This window comes from Ornithorhynchus anatinus, chromosome 17 (assembly GCF_004115215.2).
Source record: "Ornithorhynchus anatinus isolate Pmale09 chromosome 17, mOrnAna1.pri.v4, whole genome shotgun sequence".
NCBI lineage: Eukaryota > Metazoa > Chordata > Mammalia > Monotremata > Ornithorhynchidae > Ornithorhynchus > Ornithorhynchus anatinus.
The window spans coordinates 3,915,260-3,933,600 of NC_041744.1; the positions used below are offsets into that span (position 1 = coordinate 3,915,260).

An 18,341-nucleotide genomic window follows, 5' to 3' on the forward strand; every position below is an offset into this window, starting at 1 on the left:
CACTTAATAATAATAATAATAATAATAATAATAATGTTGGTATTTGTTAAGCGCTTACTATGTGCCGAGCACTGTTCTAAGCGCTGGGGTAGACATAGGGCAATCAGGTTGTCCCACGTGGGGCTCACAGTCTTAATCCCCATTTTACAGATGAGGGAACTGAGGCACAGAGAAGTTAAGTGACTTGCCCACAGTCACCCAGCCGACAAGTGGCAGAGCTGGGATTCGAACTCATGAGCCCTGACTCCAAAGCCCGTGCTCTTTCCACTGAGCCATGCTGCTTCTCTAATTCTTCTGTGTATTTGTGTATATTATTTATTGCTCTATTTTATTAATGATGTGTATATATCTATGACTCTGTTTATTTTGATGGTACTGACACCTGACTGCTTGTTTCATTTTTGCTGTCTCTCACCCCCTTCTAGACTGTGAGCCCGTTGTGGGGCAGGCCTTGTCTTCTATCTGTTGCCGAATTAATATCCGGGACTCAACCACTTGGAAAGAATGCACCACCGAGTATGCAGACACAGGTATTTTGTTTGCGTTTGAAGGTTTCAAGCAGGGAGATCACCTTCTCTGAAATGATGCGTCAGGCTGGGTCCTCTGAAAAATCAGTTTTCCCCGAGTGGGTCCTTCCCATTGGCTTGACATGTTTTCACCTTCTGAAATATTCCCATAGACTTGAGTACTTCTCTCATAAAACCCCAAACCTAAATTCCTCTACACTTTGGGCAGTTGTTAAGTTGGAAATGCTGGAGTCCTGGAATGATTGATGTGTGAACACCCTCTGAAGGACTGAATTGAAATAAGTTCAACAAGTGTAAAAGGATGACACAGTCAGAATAGAGGGGCTTCCGCAGTAAGGGTCGTGTTGATGAACTTCCTTGTTGTGGACAGCTGGTATAGTGACCCATCTTTCATGGAGGGGTGAAGATAACGGTTAGGATTGGTGTGTTAAAGTTCCTCTTCGTCCATCCCTAAATGAACCCTTCCCTCATTTTGTCATTTGCCTGGCTCGGTGGAAAGAGCCCGGGCTTGGGAGTCAGAGGTCATGGGTTCGAATCCCAGATCTGCCACTTGTCAGCTGTGTGACTGGGTGAGTCACTTCACTTCTCTGTGCCTCAGTTACCTCATCTGTAAAATGGGGATGAAGACTGTGAGCCTCACGGGGGACGACCTGATTACCCTGTATCTACCCCGGCGCTTAGAACGGTGCTCTGCACGTAGTAAGCGCTTAACAAATACCAACATTGTTATTTAGGGTGGAGAGGTAGGAACAGCAGGTAGTGTAAGCACTGGATGAGTACAATTGTGAAGGGACTAGAGACTTAAAAGGAAAGCAGGATCCTTTATGGACCAGCGCTAGACCCCCAGTTTCCTGTTTACCCCCAGTTTCCTGTTTTTGATTCTATGTATCAACTCGGGGTTCGATACTGAACAGCCTCAGGCGTGGAGAAGAATGTTCTCTAGTTTTTTTTCCATCCTCTGTCAATAACGTCATGAAAATATTTTAGTCGAGCAGTGGGTACCTGCTCTGATGTTTCCCTGCTAGCAAGGGCTACTGCACTGTAGAATTTGAGGGCTAGTGAGCCAAGTCTGATGATCTCTGGACTGGCTGATGAATGGGTGGGGTGTGAGGGGGAAAGGTTTGGGCTGGGCCAGCTCGGTTTTTCTCGAGTTCGCTGGGGCTTGGTTTGGATGATGTGAAATGAGGATCTGGACTGGTATGAGGAACTGTGGAGAGAATAAGCATATTTTTTCCCTCCCAATCCTCCCTGCCTTAATTGCTCCAAGCAAGGGTGCTGCCATCGGCAACTTGTGATCTGGACTCAGGAGTGAAGTGAGACAAGGGTGGGGAAAAGACAGGCTAAAGGTCAGCTCAGTGCTCAGAGACATGTTTTGCACGTCAATCCGGCTGCACTAAGTACTTGAGAGACTGTAGTTTAACAACTGGTAGAGAGTCCCTGCCCACAAGCAGCTTACAGCCTAGAGAGAGACAGTAATAGAAATAAATACTGGATCCGTACATAGGGGCTGAGGGAGGGGTCGATGAAGGACAAAAATCCAAGTACAAGAGAGACAGAAGGGAAGGGGAGATGAGGAGATGAGAGCCTAGTTGGGGAAGGCCACTTGGAGATGTGCCTTCGAATAAGAGTACAGATAACTCAGTCACCCGAGTTTTTCCACTGTATTTGGTTCTTCATCCACGAGAAAGGGTCCTGGGTGTTAGGAGTCCGATAGAGAAAGGGGTGTAGGTTCCTGGTGTAAAGCGAGTCTCTTGTACTTAATAAATCACGGTCCTGGCTTGCTGCTTTGAAACCCACCGTTTCTGCACTTCTACAGACACGCACCCCAAAAACATTGATTCGAAGTAATTTATTCAAGCCAAGGGGTCGCAGGCACCCGCCACACCTGTTCAGTTTTTAGTTTCATGTCTGGGAAAGTGTTAAAGGGATCATATGTCAAGCTAGCAAATGGTTTAGAAAAAGTCAGGAGATTAAAAAAAGGAGAGTCAGTCTTCCGCAAAGAACTTCTGCACCAGATCTGCCTGGCTACATTCAACCTCCACCAGCTGCTTAGGCTGAAAGAGAGAAGCACAAGTCAGTATTCTACAGAGTAACATTTCAGCACCAACTGAGTTATAGGGAGGAAAAAGAGATTCTTTCCTTGGACTGACAAAGCTTAGTCGTACCCTGAGTCACTTAGCTAACACCGACTAGTTGGAACATGTCACCGGTGACTCAATAGACATTTGGTCCGGTGTGCTTGTTCGTGATTCTTGGGTCCTTCATAAAAGCATACCATCCCCTTAATTATGGAGTAAAGACAAGAACACGGGAAAGGTTTTTCCCCCGTATGCCCACATTTGTTATTGTGAGGACGTTGGGAGGTGATCAGATGATTAGCAACAACCTCTGTTGTGCCACTGTCAGGGTGGGGTGGTCACTGGAGGGGAGATCTCTATGGCCAGATTTCCCAAACCCCCCTCTCGCAAAGATCTGGGCCACATCCTGTTCCTCCCTCTGTCCTCTCCTGGGCTCCTCCACCAGTGGAGATTTAATGTGCAGTCAATTAATAATATGTGAAGGCCTATTCTGTGCAGAACTCTGTACTAAGCGCTTGGGAGAGTACCAGACGGTGAGCTTACATGTTTTTGAACTGGTTCACAGGGACAGCTCTAATCTTTCGACCGCTACACTGTAAGTTCCTTGTCGGCAGGGAATGGGTCCACCGGATCTGTGATACTCTCCCAAGTGCTTAGTTCAGTGCTCTGCACGCAGAAGGAACACGCTAAATTCCACTGACAGCTCGAATACCAGTGAGTTTAGTAATCGTCCCTGCCTTATATGTACATGGTGGATAGAGCACTTAAAAAGATAAGTTTGGCAGCTGTGACCTGAGGGGACAGCAACCTGCCAGGTACTTTAGACTATTTCTCCATGAGGGCATCTCGTTTCTCACACCACAACACATTTAAGTAAGTGAAGAGAGAGGTACTCACAGCCCCATATTTAAGTAGAGTGGGCACAGCAGTTATCTTCAAGTTCTTTCGAAATTCATTGTTTGGATCTTTCCAGCTATTAAAGAGGAAGAGAGGGGTTAGGATAGATGGTTCCAACTTTTGAGATGCAAAGTGGCACACCACTTTTCTCACTATCAAAAACCTTTCGAGGTGATGTCGATCTGAGCGTTTACATCGAAACGGACCGTTCTTGAATGAGTTTGGTGTACGTACACAGGGAAGTCAAGGACCCATCCCATGGTTGGTTGGGGAGGTTTGGAATTCGGTCACATAAAGCCTTTAAAAAAAGTTACCAGTATTCCAATATTCTCATTTAACGTGTTCCATCGGCACGGTGATGTCCCACCTGCTTCGTTCACTTCAGTAAAGCGTCACTAGAACTGAAACAGTGGTTTCTAAAATATGCCTAAGAAGAAAACGAACCTAAAAGTTACTTACTATGATCGGTCTCCTACTTGGCAGTAGATGAATACAGCTCCCGCAGGAATGTATTTCATGGCCTCCTGTACAATCGGTTCAGCTGAGACAAAGTAAAGGTGATATTCATGGGATTCATGAAGCTGAAGGGGGTTTCAAGGTGGCAGGTGCTACCCAGATTAAGCACACTGTAGATTTTAGTCTGGTTTAATAGTCCTAATCAAGTGGGAAGTAGACATTGTGTGACCAGAGAAAGTGAGAGGCCCTCAAAGAAAAGGCTGATATTCCTGGAAAGTGTGGTTTTTTTTTTTTTTGGGTACATGTAGTTAAGGAAACCCTTGTTGGGCTGAACGACAAGAAGGTGGACAGGTGTTTTTTTGGAGAAAGAAAAGATATAACGTGCAAGAAAGAGCTAAGACAGAGAGGAGAATGAACTATTCAGATTTTCCTAATCCGTCCTCCCAGTTTCAAAACCACCCGCCAGAGGACAACAACAAAAAGAATATTTTGAGTCTCGGATGATCTGGCCCTTCCGCAAGAACGAGCAGATCCTGCCCCGTTGCCTTCTTCGTTTTAGAGAAGGAGAACAATCGGTGTCATTTAGTGAGTGTTGGGCACTTTGCTAAGCGCTCAGTGGAGTACAGTAGAGCTAGTAGACACGATCGCTACCCTCCAGTAATTACAGACGAGCAGAGGAGACAGACATACGTTCGTTCATTCAGTCAGTCGTATTTGAGTGCCTACCATGTGCAGGTCACTCTACTAAGCGCTTGGGAGAGGACAGTTATAAGCAGACATTCCCTGCCCCCAACGGGCTAAAACAAGTGACGGACAAAAAACACGAAAGCTCCTTGTGGGCAGGGAACATGTCTACCAACTCCACTAAAATAATTACGGTATCTGTTAAGCGCTTACTATGTGCCAGGGACTGTACTAAGCGCTGGGGTAGATACAAGGAAATCAGGTTGGACACAGCCCCTGTCCCACATGGGGCTCACAGTCTCACTCCCCATTTTACAGATGAGGTAACCGAGGCACAGAGAAGTGAAGTGATTTGCCCAAGGTCACACAGCAGACGAGGGGTGGGGCCGGGACTAGAACCCATGACGTTCTGACTCCCAGGCCCGGGCTCCGTCCACTACACCGTGATGATGACAGCGCTTGTTAAGCGCTTACTATGTGCCAAGCACTTTTCTAAGCGTGGTCATCAGGTTGTCCTTCATGGGGCTCACAGCCTTCATCCCTATTTTCCAGATGAGGCCACTGAGGCACAAAGAAGTGAAGTGACTTGACCAAGCTCACACAGCTGACGAGCGGCGGAACGGGGATTAGAACCCATGACCTCTGACTCCCAAGCCCGGGCTCTTTCCACTGAACCACGCTGCTTCTCACTGTCCCCTCCCAAGCGCTCAGTACAGTGCTTGGCCCACGGGAAGCGCTCAGCCCTACGAACGAAGGGATAAGCTTCACGAGCCGCAACGCGGCTTGGCAATCAGAGGCCGTGGGTTCTGATCCCGGCTCCGCCGCCTTTCAGCTGCGTGACCTTGGGCAAGTCACTTCTCTTCTCCGGGCCCCGGGGACCTCATCTGGGAGATGGGGACGAAGTCCGTGAGCCCTACGTGGGACCACCTTGTAGCTCCCCAAGCGCTCGGAACAGCGATTGGCACATGGTAAGTGCTTAACAAATACACCGTTATTATTAGGCGCTCATTAAGTAGGCTGGGATGGAGGGCAGGAAAGCAGCGTGGCTCGGCGGAAAGAGCCCGGGCTTGGGAGTCAGAGGTCGTGGGTTCGAATCCCCTCCTCTGCCACTTGTCAGCTGGGTGACTGTGGGCAAGTCACTTAGCCTCCCTGGGCCTCAGTGGCTTCATCTGTAAAATGGGGATTAATACCGTGAGCCCCACACGGGACAGCCTGATCACCTCGTATCCCCCAGCGCTTAGAGCAGTGCTCTGCACGTAGTAAGCGCTTAACAAATACCGTCATTATTATTATTATTAACTTCTCTGGGCCTCAGTGACCTCATCTGTCAAATGGGGATGAAGACTGTGAGCCTCACGGGGGACAATCTGATGACCCTGTATCTCCCCCAGCGCTTATAACATTGCTCTGCACATACTAAGCGCTTAACAGCTACCAGCATTATTAATATTATTATTATTATTCTGAAAAGCATTCATGGTGGGGTTTTGGGGGCCGGGGGGAGGTCGTGCCTCACCCCGCTCGCTGTCCGAGCACCAGTTCCGGCCTTCGGCGTCCTTGGAGCCGACGAAGTAGACGAAGACGGTCCTGCCGCGGTTGTCCTCCATCGCCCGGCTGCACCGGTCGTAGCCGCTCACCCGCACCACCTCGCACCCGGCCATGGCGCCGCTCGCTGCGCTCCTCGGCCTCGCCCCGCACCCTTCGTAGCCGGGGAGGAGGGGAGGGCCCCGCGGCCGTTGCCATGACAGCAGGGTGACGGGCGGGGCGGGCCCCGGAGCGCCGGGCCGGAACCGGACCCGGCCCCGGAACCGACCCCGGACCCGACCCCGCCCTTGGGAGTCAGGTCGGCCAGCCGGGACCACCCCCCGCCGCTGCCCGGGCCGCGCCCCGGCCCCTGGGCGGGCCTTCCCGCCCGGGCCTGGCAGGAGGCCCGGCTCAGCCGCTCAATGGTTTGGGCCTCTGTTGGTTCACTCGTTCATTCACTCATTCATTCATTCACTCACTCACTCATTCGCTCACTCACTAGCTCATTCGCACACTCATTCATTCACTCACTCATTCGCTCACTCATTCATTCAGTCATTCGCTCACTCATTCATTCACCTACTCATTCACTCCATTCATTTACTCACTCACTCATTCACTCCATTCACTCACTCCCTCATTCGCTCGCTCACTCATTCGCTCGCTCACTCATTCGCTCACTCATTCGCTCGCTCATTCACTCGATTAGACCGTAAGCCCGTCAAAGGGCAGGAACTGTCTCCATCTGTTGCCGACTTGTACATTCCAAGCGCTTAGTACAGTAAGCGCTCAATAAATACTAATGAATGAATGAATGAATTCACTCACTCCATTCATTGACTCCCTCCCTCCCTCCCTCCCTCCATTCATTCACTCCATTCACTCATTCATTCACTCACTCACTCACGCACTCATTCAGTCACTCGATCGTATTTATTGAGCGCTTACTCCGTGAAAAGCACAGCGTGGCCGAGTAGAGGAGGGGCTTGGGAGTCAGAGGTGGTGGGTTCTAATCCCACCTCTGCCCCTTGTCTGCTGTGTGACCCGGGACAAGTCACTTCACTTCTCTGGGCCTCACTTACCTCGTCTGTAAAATGGGGATGAAGACCGCGAGCCCCACTTGGGACAACCTGATCACCTTGTATCCCACCCAGCGCTTCAAACGGTTCTTTGCACACAGTAAGCCCTTAACAAATACCAACATTATTACTTCACTTCTCTGCGCCTCAGTGACTTCATCCGTAACGTGGGGAGGAGACGGTGAGCCCCACGGGGGACAACCCGATCACCTCGTATCTCCTCTAGCACTTAGAACGGTGCTGGACGCAGAGTAAACGCTTAACAAATACCATCATTATTATTATTACCAAGCGCTTGGGAGAGTCCGCTAGAACAACAGAGAGTTGCTCTTCCTGCCCCCAACGAGCTCGCGCCGTTAGAGGGGAGCTCACAGCCTAGAGGTGTCGGTGGCGAGAAAGCTCACCTCCTCCAGGAGGCCTTCCCAGACTGAGCCCTCCCTTTCCCTCTGCCCTTCTTCCCTTCCCCATTCCCCCTCTGCTCTACCCCCTTCCCCTCCCCACAGCACTTCTGTATATTTGTATATATTATCTGTTTCTCTACTTTATTAATGATGTGTATATATATCGATGACTATATATCTATAAATATATATATATTCATTCAATAGTATTTATTGAGCGCTTACTATGTGCAGAGAGCACTTCTGTATATTTGTGTATATTATTTGTTTCTCTATTTTATTAATGATGTGTATATATATCTATGACTATATATCTATAAATATATATCTCTATTTATTCATTCAATAGTATTTATTGAGCGCTTACTAGGTGCAGAGAGCACTTCTGTATATTTGTGTATATTATTTGTTTCTCTATTTTATTATTGATGTGTATATCTATCTATGACTATATCTCTATAAATATATATATCTATATTTATTCATTCAATAGTATTTGAGCGCTTACTATGTACAGAGCACTTTACTCAGCGCTTGGAATGTGCAGTTCGGCAACAGATACCGTCCCTGCCCAATGATAACGGGCTTACGGTCATATATCTATTTCTATGGTATTGACACCTGACTGCTTGTTTCGTTTTCGCTTCCTCTCACCCCCTTCTAGACTGTGAGCCCGTCGTGGGGCAGAGATTGTCTGTATCTGTTGCCGAACTGTACATTCCAAGTGCTCAGTACAGTGCTCTGCACAGAGTAAGCGCTCCGTAGATACGATCGACTGAATGAATGAAAAGATTGGCCTCCCCCCACCGGACCTTGGAAAACTCGCTTTACCGTGGAAACTGAGGCCCGGAGGGGTTAGGTGACTTCTTGTGGCGTTTGTTCAGCGCTTACTATGTGACGGGCCCTGATTGAATGAATTGAGTGAATGAATGAATACTGAGCCGCCGGGATAGTTTCGAAATCATCAGGTTGGACGCCGGACAGTAGAAATCTCACTTTCCTGAGGAAACTGAGGCACAGAGAGGTTAAGCGACTCCTTTTATGGTATTTGTTAAGCGCTTACTCTGGGGCAGGTACTGTACTGAGCGCTGGTGTAGATACGAGATCATCACGTTGGTCACCGGACAGTAGAACAATCACTTCCCGGTGGAGACCGAGGCACAGAGAGGTTAAGCAGCGTGGCTCTGGAAAGAGCCCGGGTTTTGGAGTCAGAGGTCATGGGTTCGAATTCGGGCTCCGCCACTTGTCAGCTGGGTGACTGTGGGCAAGTCACTTCACTTCTCGGTGCCTCAGTGACCTCATCCGTAAAATGGGGACGAAGACTGTGAGCCTCACGTGGGACAATCTGATTACCCTGTGTCTACCCCAGCGCTTAGAACAGGGCTCTGCACGAAGTAAACGTTTAACAAATACCAACATTATCGTTATTATTAAGCGACCTCTTTTATGGCATTTGCTAAGGCTTACTATGTGGCAGGTACTGTACTCAGCGCTCGTGTAGATGCATTAGGCTGGACACCAGACAGTGGAAATCTCACTTCCCTGGGGAAACTGAGGCACGGAGCGGTCAAGAGACCTTTTAATGGTATTTGTTAAGCGCGTACTGTGTGGCAGGCACTGTACTAAAAGCTGGGGTAGATACAAGATCATGGAATTGGACACCAGAGAGTTGAAATCTCTCTGCCCTGAGGAAACTGAGGCAGTGAGAGAGTAAGCGAGTTTTTTTTATGGTATTTGTTAAACGCGTACTATGCGGCAGGCACTTCTGTGAGCCCGTTATTGGGCAGGGATGGTCTCTATCTTTTGCCGAATCGTACACTCCAAGCGCTTAGTACAGTGCTCTGCACATAGTAAGCGCTCAATAAATGCTATTGAATGAATGAACACTCAGCACTGAGGAAGATACAAGAACGTCAGGTTGGACACAGTCCCCCGTTTGACAGATGAGGGAACTGAGGCACAGGGAAATTAAAGTGATTTCCCTAAGGTCACACAGCAGATAGATGGCTGATCCTGGATTAGAACCCAGGTCCCTCTGACTCCCCGGCACGGACCCTGGCCAACCTATCTCGTATCTGCCGCGGCACTTAGTTCAGTGCTTGACAGATGTTGTCGTTTAACGGATACCGTAAAAAAGAGTCACTTGACCTCTCCGTGCCTCAGTTTCTTCAGTAAACTGGGGGTGAGATCCCTGCTCGTCCTTCTCGTTAGAGTAGGAGCCCCGTGTCAGCTCCCTGTTTTACAGATGAGGGAACTGAGGCACAGAGCCATTTAAGTGATTTCCCTAAAGTCGCACAGCAGGTCCCTGGCTGATGCTGGATTAGAACCCAGGTCCCTCTGACTCCCTGGCACGGGCCCTGGCCAACCTATCTCGTATCTGCCGCGACGGTTCGGCGCTCGACAGATGTTACTGTTTAACAGATACCGTGAAAAAGAGTCACCTTACTGCTCCGTGCCTCAGCTTCCTCAATAAACCGCGGGTAAGACCCCTGCTCGTCCTCCTTAGAGTAGGAGCCCCCTGCGGGGCAGGGATCGGGTCTGATCTGATTGGATTGTATCCGCCGCCGTGTCTGGCACATAGTAAGCACTTAAGCATCGCAGTCATTATGGATGTGAGGGGGGTGGATGGAAGTGCCGTGTTACAACTATATACCGGGATCCAACAGAATGAAAATTCAGGTGGATGATCTGAATTAATCCCTCTGCGCTTCGCACTGTTCACTTGGGGGCAAAGAGAAACTAAGAAAGTACGTGCTGTGTAACGACACCGCATTTACCTGAAAATGGGCATGGAATCTAATATTTACAATATATGCAAATGGAAGAGGCAAATATCCTTTTCCGTTGCTGATATTTTTACTTCTATATAGTCGTATCATGTGCCGGTATCTCTAGATTTATGCATATATCTTATACTGGGGAAGCAGCGTGGCTCAGTGGAAAGAGCCCCGGCTTGGGAGTCAGAGGTCATGGATTCGACTCCCGGCTCTGCCACTCGTCAGCCGTGTGACTGGGGACGAGTCACTTGACTTCGCTGGGCCTCAGTTACCTCATCTGTAAAATGGGGATTAACCGTGAGCCTCACGTGGGACGACCCGATTACCCTGTATCTACCCCAGCGCTTAGAACGGTGCTCTGCTCCTGGTAAGCGCTTAACAGATACCAACATTATATGTGGAAGCAGCATGGCCTAGTAGAAAGAGCCTGGGCCTGGGGGTCAAAGGACCTGGGTTCTAATTCCAGCTCCACCACTTGCCATCACTTCGCTCCTCGGGCCTCAGTTTCTTCAACTGTAAAGTCGGGATTCAATACCAGTTCTTGGGCCTCTCCTGTACTCTGAACTCCTTGCGGGAAGGGGACTCTGCGGTCGTGGATTTTAACTTGTATCTGAGTTAACTTGTATCTCCCTCAGTGCGTAGAACAGTGCTTGGCTCACAGTGTTTAACAAATGCCATAATAATGGCAATTATCATTCATTCAAGAGTATTTATTGAGCGCTTCCTATGTGCAGAGCACTGTACTAAGCGCTTGGAATGTGCAGTTTGGCAACAGATAGAGACAGTCCCTGCATGGCGGGCTCACAGTCTAATCGACGGACAGTTATCATTAGTAGTGATTAATAATAGGATTCTCAGCATGACACAACCACAGATAAAATCTCATCTCCATCATCAGCGTGTCTTCGAGTCAGTTTGGAGTAATAGTCGTGTTCTAGCCTCACCAGAGTTCGACGCATTTTATTAAATGTTGGGAAAATAGAGTAGAAGAAAAACTCTCACCTTAGAAAGGGGGACCAGTTTCAAGCTATTACGATGTTTAGGACTTAGCATTTTGTCATATATTTTTTTTTTTTAAAGCATCCCTAACTTTAAGTCACCCGATCTTCTTTCTCTTGTCGTTTTAGGCTGCAGTCCTGGAGAAGGCCTGCCTTGCCTGACTGGGGTTTAGGTGCTGGATCATGCCACTAGATGTGATGAGACCTAGCGAAACGACGACGTCCTGTGTCCAGTTAATATCCGGGACTCAACCAGGTGGAAAGAATGCACCACAGACTATGCAGACGCAGGTATTTTGTGTGGATTTGAATGAAGGTTTCCAGAGAAGCAGGGAGATCACCTTCTCTGAAATGATGCGTAAGGCTGGGTCCTCTGAAAAATCAGTTTTCCCTGAGGGGGTCCTTCCCATTGGACTGACATGTTTTCACCTTCTGAAATATTCCCGTAGACTTTTCTCATAAAACCTCAAACCTAAATTCCACTACACTGTGTCCAGTTGTTCAGGAAATAGGGTGTCCTTGATGCGAGAACCCTAATGAGTCAATCAGTGGTATTTATCGAGTGCTTACTGGGTGAAAAACATCATTTGAAAGTGCATCTGAGTCGGTAGATTTAATCCCTGCCCACTTCGGGGCTTACGGTCTAGAGGGGGAGACGGACATTAAAATAATTTACAGATAGGGGAAATGAGAGAAAATAGCAATAGGAACGTAGCGCTGTGGAGCTGAGGCTGGGGTTAATATCGAGGGTTTAAAAAGTAAAGATCCCAGTGCAGAAGGGAAAGCGGATCGGAGAAATGAGGCCCGTGAGGGAAGGCCTCTTCTAGGAGAGCTTTGAAGCTCGGGAGAGGGAGGGATGGACCGTTGGCTAAGGAAGGAGGGAGTTCTGGACCGGAGGGAGGACGTGAACAAAGAGTTGGCGGCGAGACAGACGAGATCGAGGTACAGCGAGTAGCTCGGCGTTAAAGGAGCGGAGTGTGTCGGCTGCGTTCTGGTAGGAGATTGACAACGTGAGGAAGGAAGGGAGAGCTGATTTAGCCTTTTAAACCCACTAAAGCCTGATCTTCCGTATCCCTACGTTCAGTCGATCAATCAGTAGTATTAACTGAGCCATCAGTTGAGCCGCCCGAACCATTTCGAATGATCCCCGGGGGATGCTGGGGCGCCTCGTTCCGAGAATACATCGGGACTGAGTGCACGCTTGGCTCCGTGGCAGCCCTGTAACTGCCAGATCTGCAGGTGGGTCGTGATCCTTCCCACCCCGGAGAGGCCGGGACGGTGAAGTTGGGGAGAACACGAGAGCGACCTGGCCTAGCTCAGCCCGTGGGTCACAGTCTCCGTGATCCCAGTCCCTGACCCCAGACACACTTGGCTCTGAGAGCTGCTTGAATGAATTTTTTGTAGCCCCGCTTTTAGAAATGCATCAGTTGGGTAGAACGTCGGTTTTCTTTCCCCCCAACAGCTGCAGTTCAATAGGAACGTGCCCGCCGTCCCGGACAACCTAGCAGTCAGATACTCCGGACCCCATCCAATTCTGATAGAGAAACTGAAACCGCCTCCGCCCCCGAAGGAGCCCGGCGTTGGCGACGGGCCGGACGGCAGGAGCTCCGTCCCGTTCTCCGTCGTATCCGAAGAGAAGCTGAACTTTGCCATCCACCTAGCCAAAAGGGACGTGAAACGGAGACAGCTAGAGGAGCAAGTGAGAGACGATGCTCCGAGTGGTGGGACAGGATCCCCCCGGGGGGCTGGGCAGAGGAGGAGTAAAATCCCCGACCGCGGGCCGGAGGGGAGTCGGTCGGAACCCGGGGAACCCCTTCGGGACAGCCGGCGGCTCCCCGCCGAGGCGGAGGTTACCAGCTCGGGGGCCAAAGTCTACCTCTACGCCTCTCAGCCCGGACGGTCGCGGCTCGGGGGGCTCAACCCGCCCCCCGCCCGCGATCCGGGCCCCGAGTTCCAGGGCCACTCCAAGGCCGGGGAAGAGAGGCTCGTGCGAGAGGTTCGGCGGCTGCAGAAAGAGCTGAGGAGCTACGTCCGGAAAATCGAAGACGTGGTCAGAAAGGGTGAGAGGGGGTCTTGGGCTCCTCGGATGAGTCAGGCGGTCAGTCGTTTATCGAGCGCTCGCCGTGGGCAGAGCAGTGTACTAAGCGCTTGGGGGGGTGCATTACAACAGTAAACGGTCACATTTCCCGCCTGGGTGAAAGCTGGGCTCGGGAGCTTTGGAAAGAGATCCCTGCCTTAATGGTTCTGAGGCTGCTCTTGGGGGAAAAGCGTTGGGGACCAAGTAGAGAAGCAGGGCGGCCTAGTGGTAGGAGCACAGGACCGTGGAAGGCGTGAGTTCCAGGTTCCACCAAGTCCTCATCTCCTCCGAGAGGCCTTCCCAGACTAAGCCCCACTTTTCCTCATCTTCCACTCCCTCCTGTGTCGCCCTGACCTGTTCTCTCTGCTCTCCTCCAACCCCAGTCGCACAGCACTCGCGTGTATATCTGTAATTCTGTTGGTTTATACTGACATCTCTTTCCCCCAGACTCTGAGCTTGTGGTGGGCAGGGAATGCCACGGTTTATCGGATTGGACTTGCCCAAGCACTTAGTACAGTGCTGTGCACAGAGTAGGCACTTAATAAACATGAATGAATGAACGAATTCTAATTTTGGCTCCACCACTTGCCTGCAGTATGACCTCGGGTAAGTCACTTAGCTTCTCTGGGCCTCGGTTTCCTTCTCTGTAAAATGGGGGATAAATATCTGTTCTCCCCTCCCCTTAGACTGTCCCCGTAGGACGGGAACTGTGTCCGACCCGCCGATCTCGGATCTGCTCCGGGGTTTGGCACGTAGTAAATATAAGCTTAACAAATACCACAGTTCTCGGCAGGAGCAAAACCCACTGGTGTAGGAGAGTCTTAAATCTGTATAACACTTTATCTCCCCAAAGCACTTTAATATCTCGTTTGGTCCTTACGGCATCCCTGTATGACAGGGAGAGGCAGGAATCAACCCCGATTTACAGATGAGAAAAGTGAGGCAAAGAAAGGTTAGGTGACTTGGCCAAGGTCGTCCCTCAGGCCAGGGGCAGAGCTGCAGTGTGAACTTAGGACTCTTGCTTGCCAAACCCATGTCCTTTCCGGGTGTTGACCATGCTGCCTCCCAGGTATACTAAAGTAAGATTTAATAATAATAATAACGTTGGCATTTGTTCAGCGCTTACTATGTGCCGAGCACTGTTCCAAGCGCTGGGGTAGACACAGGGGAATCAGGTCGTCCCACGTGGGGCTCACAGTCTTAATCCCCATTTTACAGATGAGAGAACTGAGGCACGGAGAAGTTAAGTGACTCGCCCACAGTCACACAGCCGACAAGTGGCAGAGCTGGGATTCGAACTCATGAGCCCTGACTCCAAAGCCCGTGCTCGTTCCACTGAGCCACGCTGCTTCTCTTCTGCATTTACCTGTGACATCCACATAAGTACACTGTAGGTAATAATAATGATGATGATAATAATAATAATTGCGGTATTTGTTAAGGCAGGCACCGTACTCAGCGCTAGGGTGTATACAGACCCATTAGGCTGGACCCAGTCCCCGTCCTACAGGGAGCTCACAGTCTTAATCCCCATTTTACAGGTGAGGTGACGGAGGCTTAGAGAGGTAAAGTGACGTGCCCAAGGTCACACAACAGACAGACGGGGCCGGGATTAGAACCCAGGTCCTCCTGACTCCCTGGCCCGGGCTCTATCCATTAGGCCACGCTGCTCGTAGGTCATAGTGATTCGGCCAGCCGGGGTCGCTAACCACAGAAGCGTACGTAGTTCAAGGCCAAGTCGGCGATATCGCTTGAGCATCATCGCGCCTGATTTCTTGGCCGTTGGGGAATGACCGGCGGTCCCAGTTCGCAGAGTTCCAGACGGAGGACGTCGTAATCCGTTGGATGGAGGAAAATTCTGGAAGCCCGATGGTGTCATTGTAACTGTCTCTGAAACAATCCCTTCAGGTCGAAGAGAAGAGGCTTTGGATCCAGACGAAGAACGCCGAGGTCGCGTCAGGAGACGAGAAGGATCCGTCCGCTCTGCTCGGACCCTCTACGTACTCCAGCAGCAGGTAGGGCTGGGTCGGCAGGGAGCCGCCGATGACTCTGACCGAAGCCAGCTCGGGGGAGGGGGTGGGACCAGGTCCCGATTTCAGGGGATCGAGGAGGAAGTCGTTGAAGAGGAAAGAGCCCGTTGGGGACGGTAGAACCGTCGAGGAGTTTAGCCAGGAGTGGGAGAAGAGAGATTGGATGGAAGCGGGAAGGAGCGTTGGGATCGAGGAAGAAGGTTGGCAGAATGGATGAGACTCTCCCGATTGACGGGGAAGGAGGGAGGGGAGATGTAGAAGTTGATGGCGCCAGAGCGGGCCGGGGAAAGACAATGCGAGATCTCTTAGGAGATGAGACACCACGGGGATCTAAAATCCACGTCCATGTGGAATAGGGGAACGTCTCTTCAGAAGCAGTGGGATTGAGGGGGGAGTGGGCGAAGGGAGGGAACGTATTGCAGAGCGCAAAGGAGGCTGTTGGGAATCAATCAGTGGTATTTATCGAGCGCTTACTTTGTGCAGTGCTAAGGGCTTAGGGGAGTACAATCCCTTTGGGCTGATCAGGGTGCCAAGTATCAGAGCGAGATAGGTCGAGTCGGTGTCCGAGTCGCTTTCAGAGGCACTCACTCAGATACTCGGACCGGAGGGGCGGAGCAGAGGAGGTAAATGGTGGGAGCGATCCAGAGCTGGGTGATGACAGTGGGTGAAGCGGAGTGAAGACACACCTCAGCGGGTTAGCACACGATTCTTACGGGAGCGAAGAGAGCCTACGGGGGAAGAGCCGGCCGGGGCGGAAAGATCACAGGTCACGGTGGGGCAGTGGGAAAGCGCAGTGGGAGGAGGATCGTGGGGGAGGTGACCATTTGGGAGGTTATTGTCTGCCCGACGGCGTCGAGGAGGAGGGCAGAGGCTCGACTTTGTGGTCGGAGACGGAGCCCTGCCTTGTGATTCTGAGTACCATTACAGGATCCTAATTGCTCAATTTGCGTAACCGGAGGGGAGCTGTCTTCGCTGCCTTTCAGGTGACTTAGGTTACCTTGGGTGTTACCTCCCTTGATTTAAATGTGATTTTACAAAAGGGATCAGTTGGAGCGATGGCTGTAATTTTTCAAGGTTTTTTTTTTCCCCCTCCATTTGACGCGTAGGTAAAAGAAATTCAGGAAGAACTGGATAAACTGAGCCCACATAAAATTAAGCATACTAAGAAGGTAATACGTGCTAACTTAATGCTGCTTAGGTGTTCTAGTAGATTCTTTACAGTCTACAGTCTAGATGTGATTTTAGTAAGGCTTTGAAGGGGGGGGAGAATGGTGGTCTGTCAGATACGAAGAGGGAGGGAGCGTCAGGGCAGAGGGAGGACGTGGCAGAGGGTCGGCAACGAGACAGGCGAGATCGATGCAGTAAGTATTTGGTAGTGGCTTTGGGTGGTTAAGAAGCGGTGAGACCAGGCCCTCTGTTAGTCGGTCAGTGAATCCAACACTTCCCCTACTAAAAGCAGCGTGGTCTAGCGGCCGGACCCCGGGCCTGGGAGTCCGAAGGACCCGGGTCCTCATCCCGGCCCCGCCACTTGTCTGCTGTGCGACCTCGAGCAAGTCACTTCACTTCCCTGGGCCTCAGTCACCTCATCTGGAAAATGAGGATCAAGACCGTGAGCCCCACTTGGGACAGGGACTGCGTCTAACCTGACCAGCTTGCTCCTGCCTCAGCGCTTAAGTCCAGTGCCTGGCACATAGCGAGCGCGTAACAAAATGCCACAGTTATTATTCTCATCGTTAGAAACATTGGTCATGCACGGGGGAGGCACCCCCATGCTTTACACCGGGTTGGCGCCCAGGCTCCGGGTATTGAAACGTGCCCTCTGCCAGTTCCAGGCCGCGTCCAGACTGGCAGCTGCACACCGAGGAGCGATCCGGGCCTTGCAAATGTCCGCATCCCAGTTCAGCGACCCCACGGAACCGGCCGTGCCCGACCGCTGCCGGGAGCTGGGGAGACTCATCCGGCAGCTCTCTCTCTGTTCCGCCAAGCTCGGCGCCGACCCGTCCGTGCCCGACGCCGTCCTCGATATCCTGCGGCAGATAGAGGTAAGGGGCGGGTCTCCAGGTTGGGACTCCTTGGCTTTGGAGGGTGGAAAGGGCCAGGATGCAGTAAGAAGAAATGGCTTCCCTCTTTATGATTACACAGGAGTTTTAAAAATTTCTTCAGCGCACAGATTTTTTTTCCCCTTTAGACTGTAAGCTCCTTGCGGGCGGAGACTGGGTCTGTTTATTATTGCATCGTACTCTCTCAAGGGCTTAGTACGGTGCTGTGCACACGGTAAGGGCTCAATAAATATGATTGAACGAAGGAATGAATGGTATTGAGCGCTTACTAGGTGCCGAACATCGTACTAAGTGCTTGGGAGAGTACATTTCAACAGAATTAGCAGACTTGTCCCCTCCCCATAATGAGTTTACAGTCTAGATGGGAATAAAAGAGTAATTTATGCTATATAATTTAAAGTCAATCAATCCTATTTATTGAGCACTAACTGTGTGCAGAACACAGTTCTAAGCGCTTGGGAGAGTACAGTATACTCTATTATATATTATATATATTGTACAATATACAACATAATAATAGACACATTTCCTGCCCACAACGAGTTTACGGTGTAGAGGGCGAGACAGACATAAATACAAATAAATACATTGCAGATAATGGACGTGAGTGCTGTGGGGATGGGGATTGGGGCGAACGGCAAACGTCCGAAGGTCACAGATCCAAGTTCACGGCTGATGCAGAGTGACAGCGGACTGGGAAAAAGAGAGTTTAATCTTGGAAGGCCTCTTCGTAATTCTTCGAAGGTGGACAGA

At 50.5% G+C, this 18,341-nt stretch overlaps 2 protein-coding genes across 3 annotated transcripts in view; one reads left to right on the forward strand and one right to left on the reverse strand.

Moving 5' to 3' along the window:
* The window catches only part of KIAA0753 (KIAA0753 ortholog), a 49,343-nt gene that overhangs the window by 1,705 nt on the left and 29,297 nt on the right, over window positions 1-18,341 (forward strand). Inside the window, exons 2-7 of one of the 2 annotated variants that reach the window (XM_029082103.2) lie at window positions 426-530; window positions 11,551-11,712; window positions 12,884-13,481; window positions 15,407-15,513; window positions 16,635-16,697; window positions 17,355-17,570. In XM_029082103.2, coding sequence (XP_028937936.1) covers window positions 11,605-11,712; window positions 12,884-13,481; window positions 15,407-15,513; window positions 16,635-16,697; window positions 17,355-17,570 — 1,092 coding nt within the window. In that variant the 5' untranslated portion in view covers window positions 426-530; window positions 11,551-11,604. The remainder of the gene's footprint in view (window positions 1-425; window positions 531-11,550; window positions 11,713-12,883; window positions 13,482-15,406; window positions 15,514-16,634; window positions 16,698-17,354; window positions 17,571-18,341) is intronic. The other variant, XM_029082104.2, reaches the window with a different exon arrangement.
* Window positions 2,362-6,321, reverse strand: LOC100080754 (thioredoxin domain-containing protein 17-like). The gene is made up of 4 exons (XM_016227899.3): window positions 6,159-6,321; window positions 3,962-4,043; window positions 3,503-3,578; window positions 2,362-2,581 (listed from the first exon to the last, which is right to left on the reverse strand). Exons 1-4 carry the CDS (start codon window positions 6,301-6,303, stop codon window positions 2,513-2,515), a joined length of 372 nt encoding a protein of 123 aa, XP_016083385.2. The 5' UTR covers window positions 6,304-6,321; the 3' UTR covers window positions 2,362-2,512.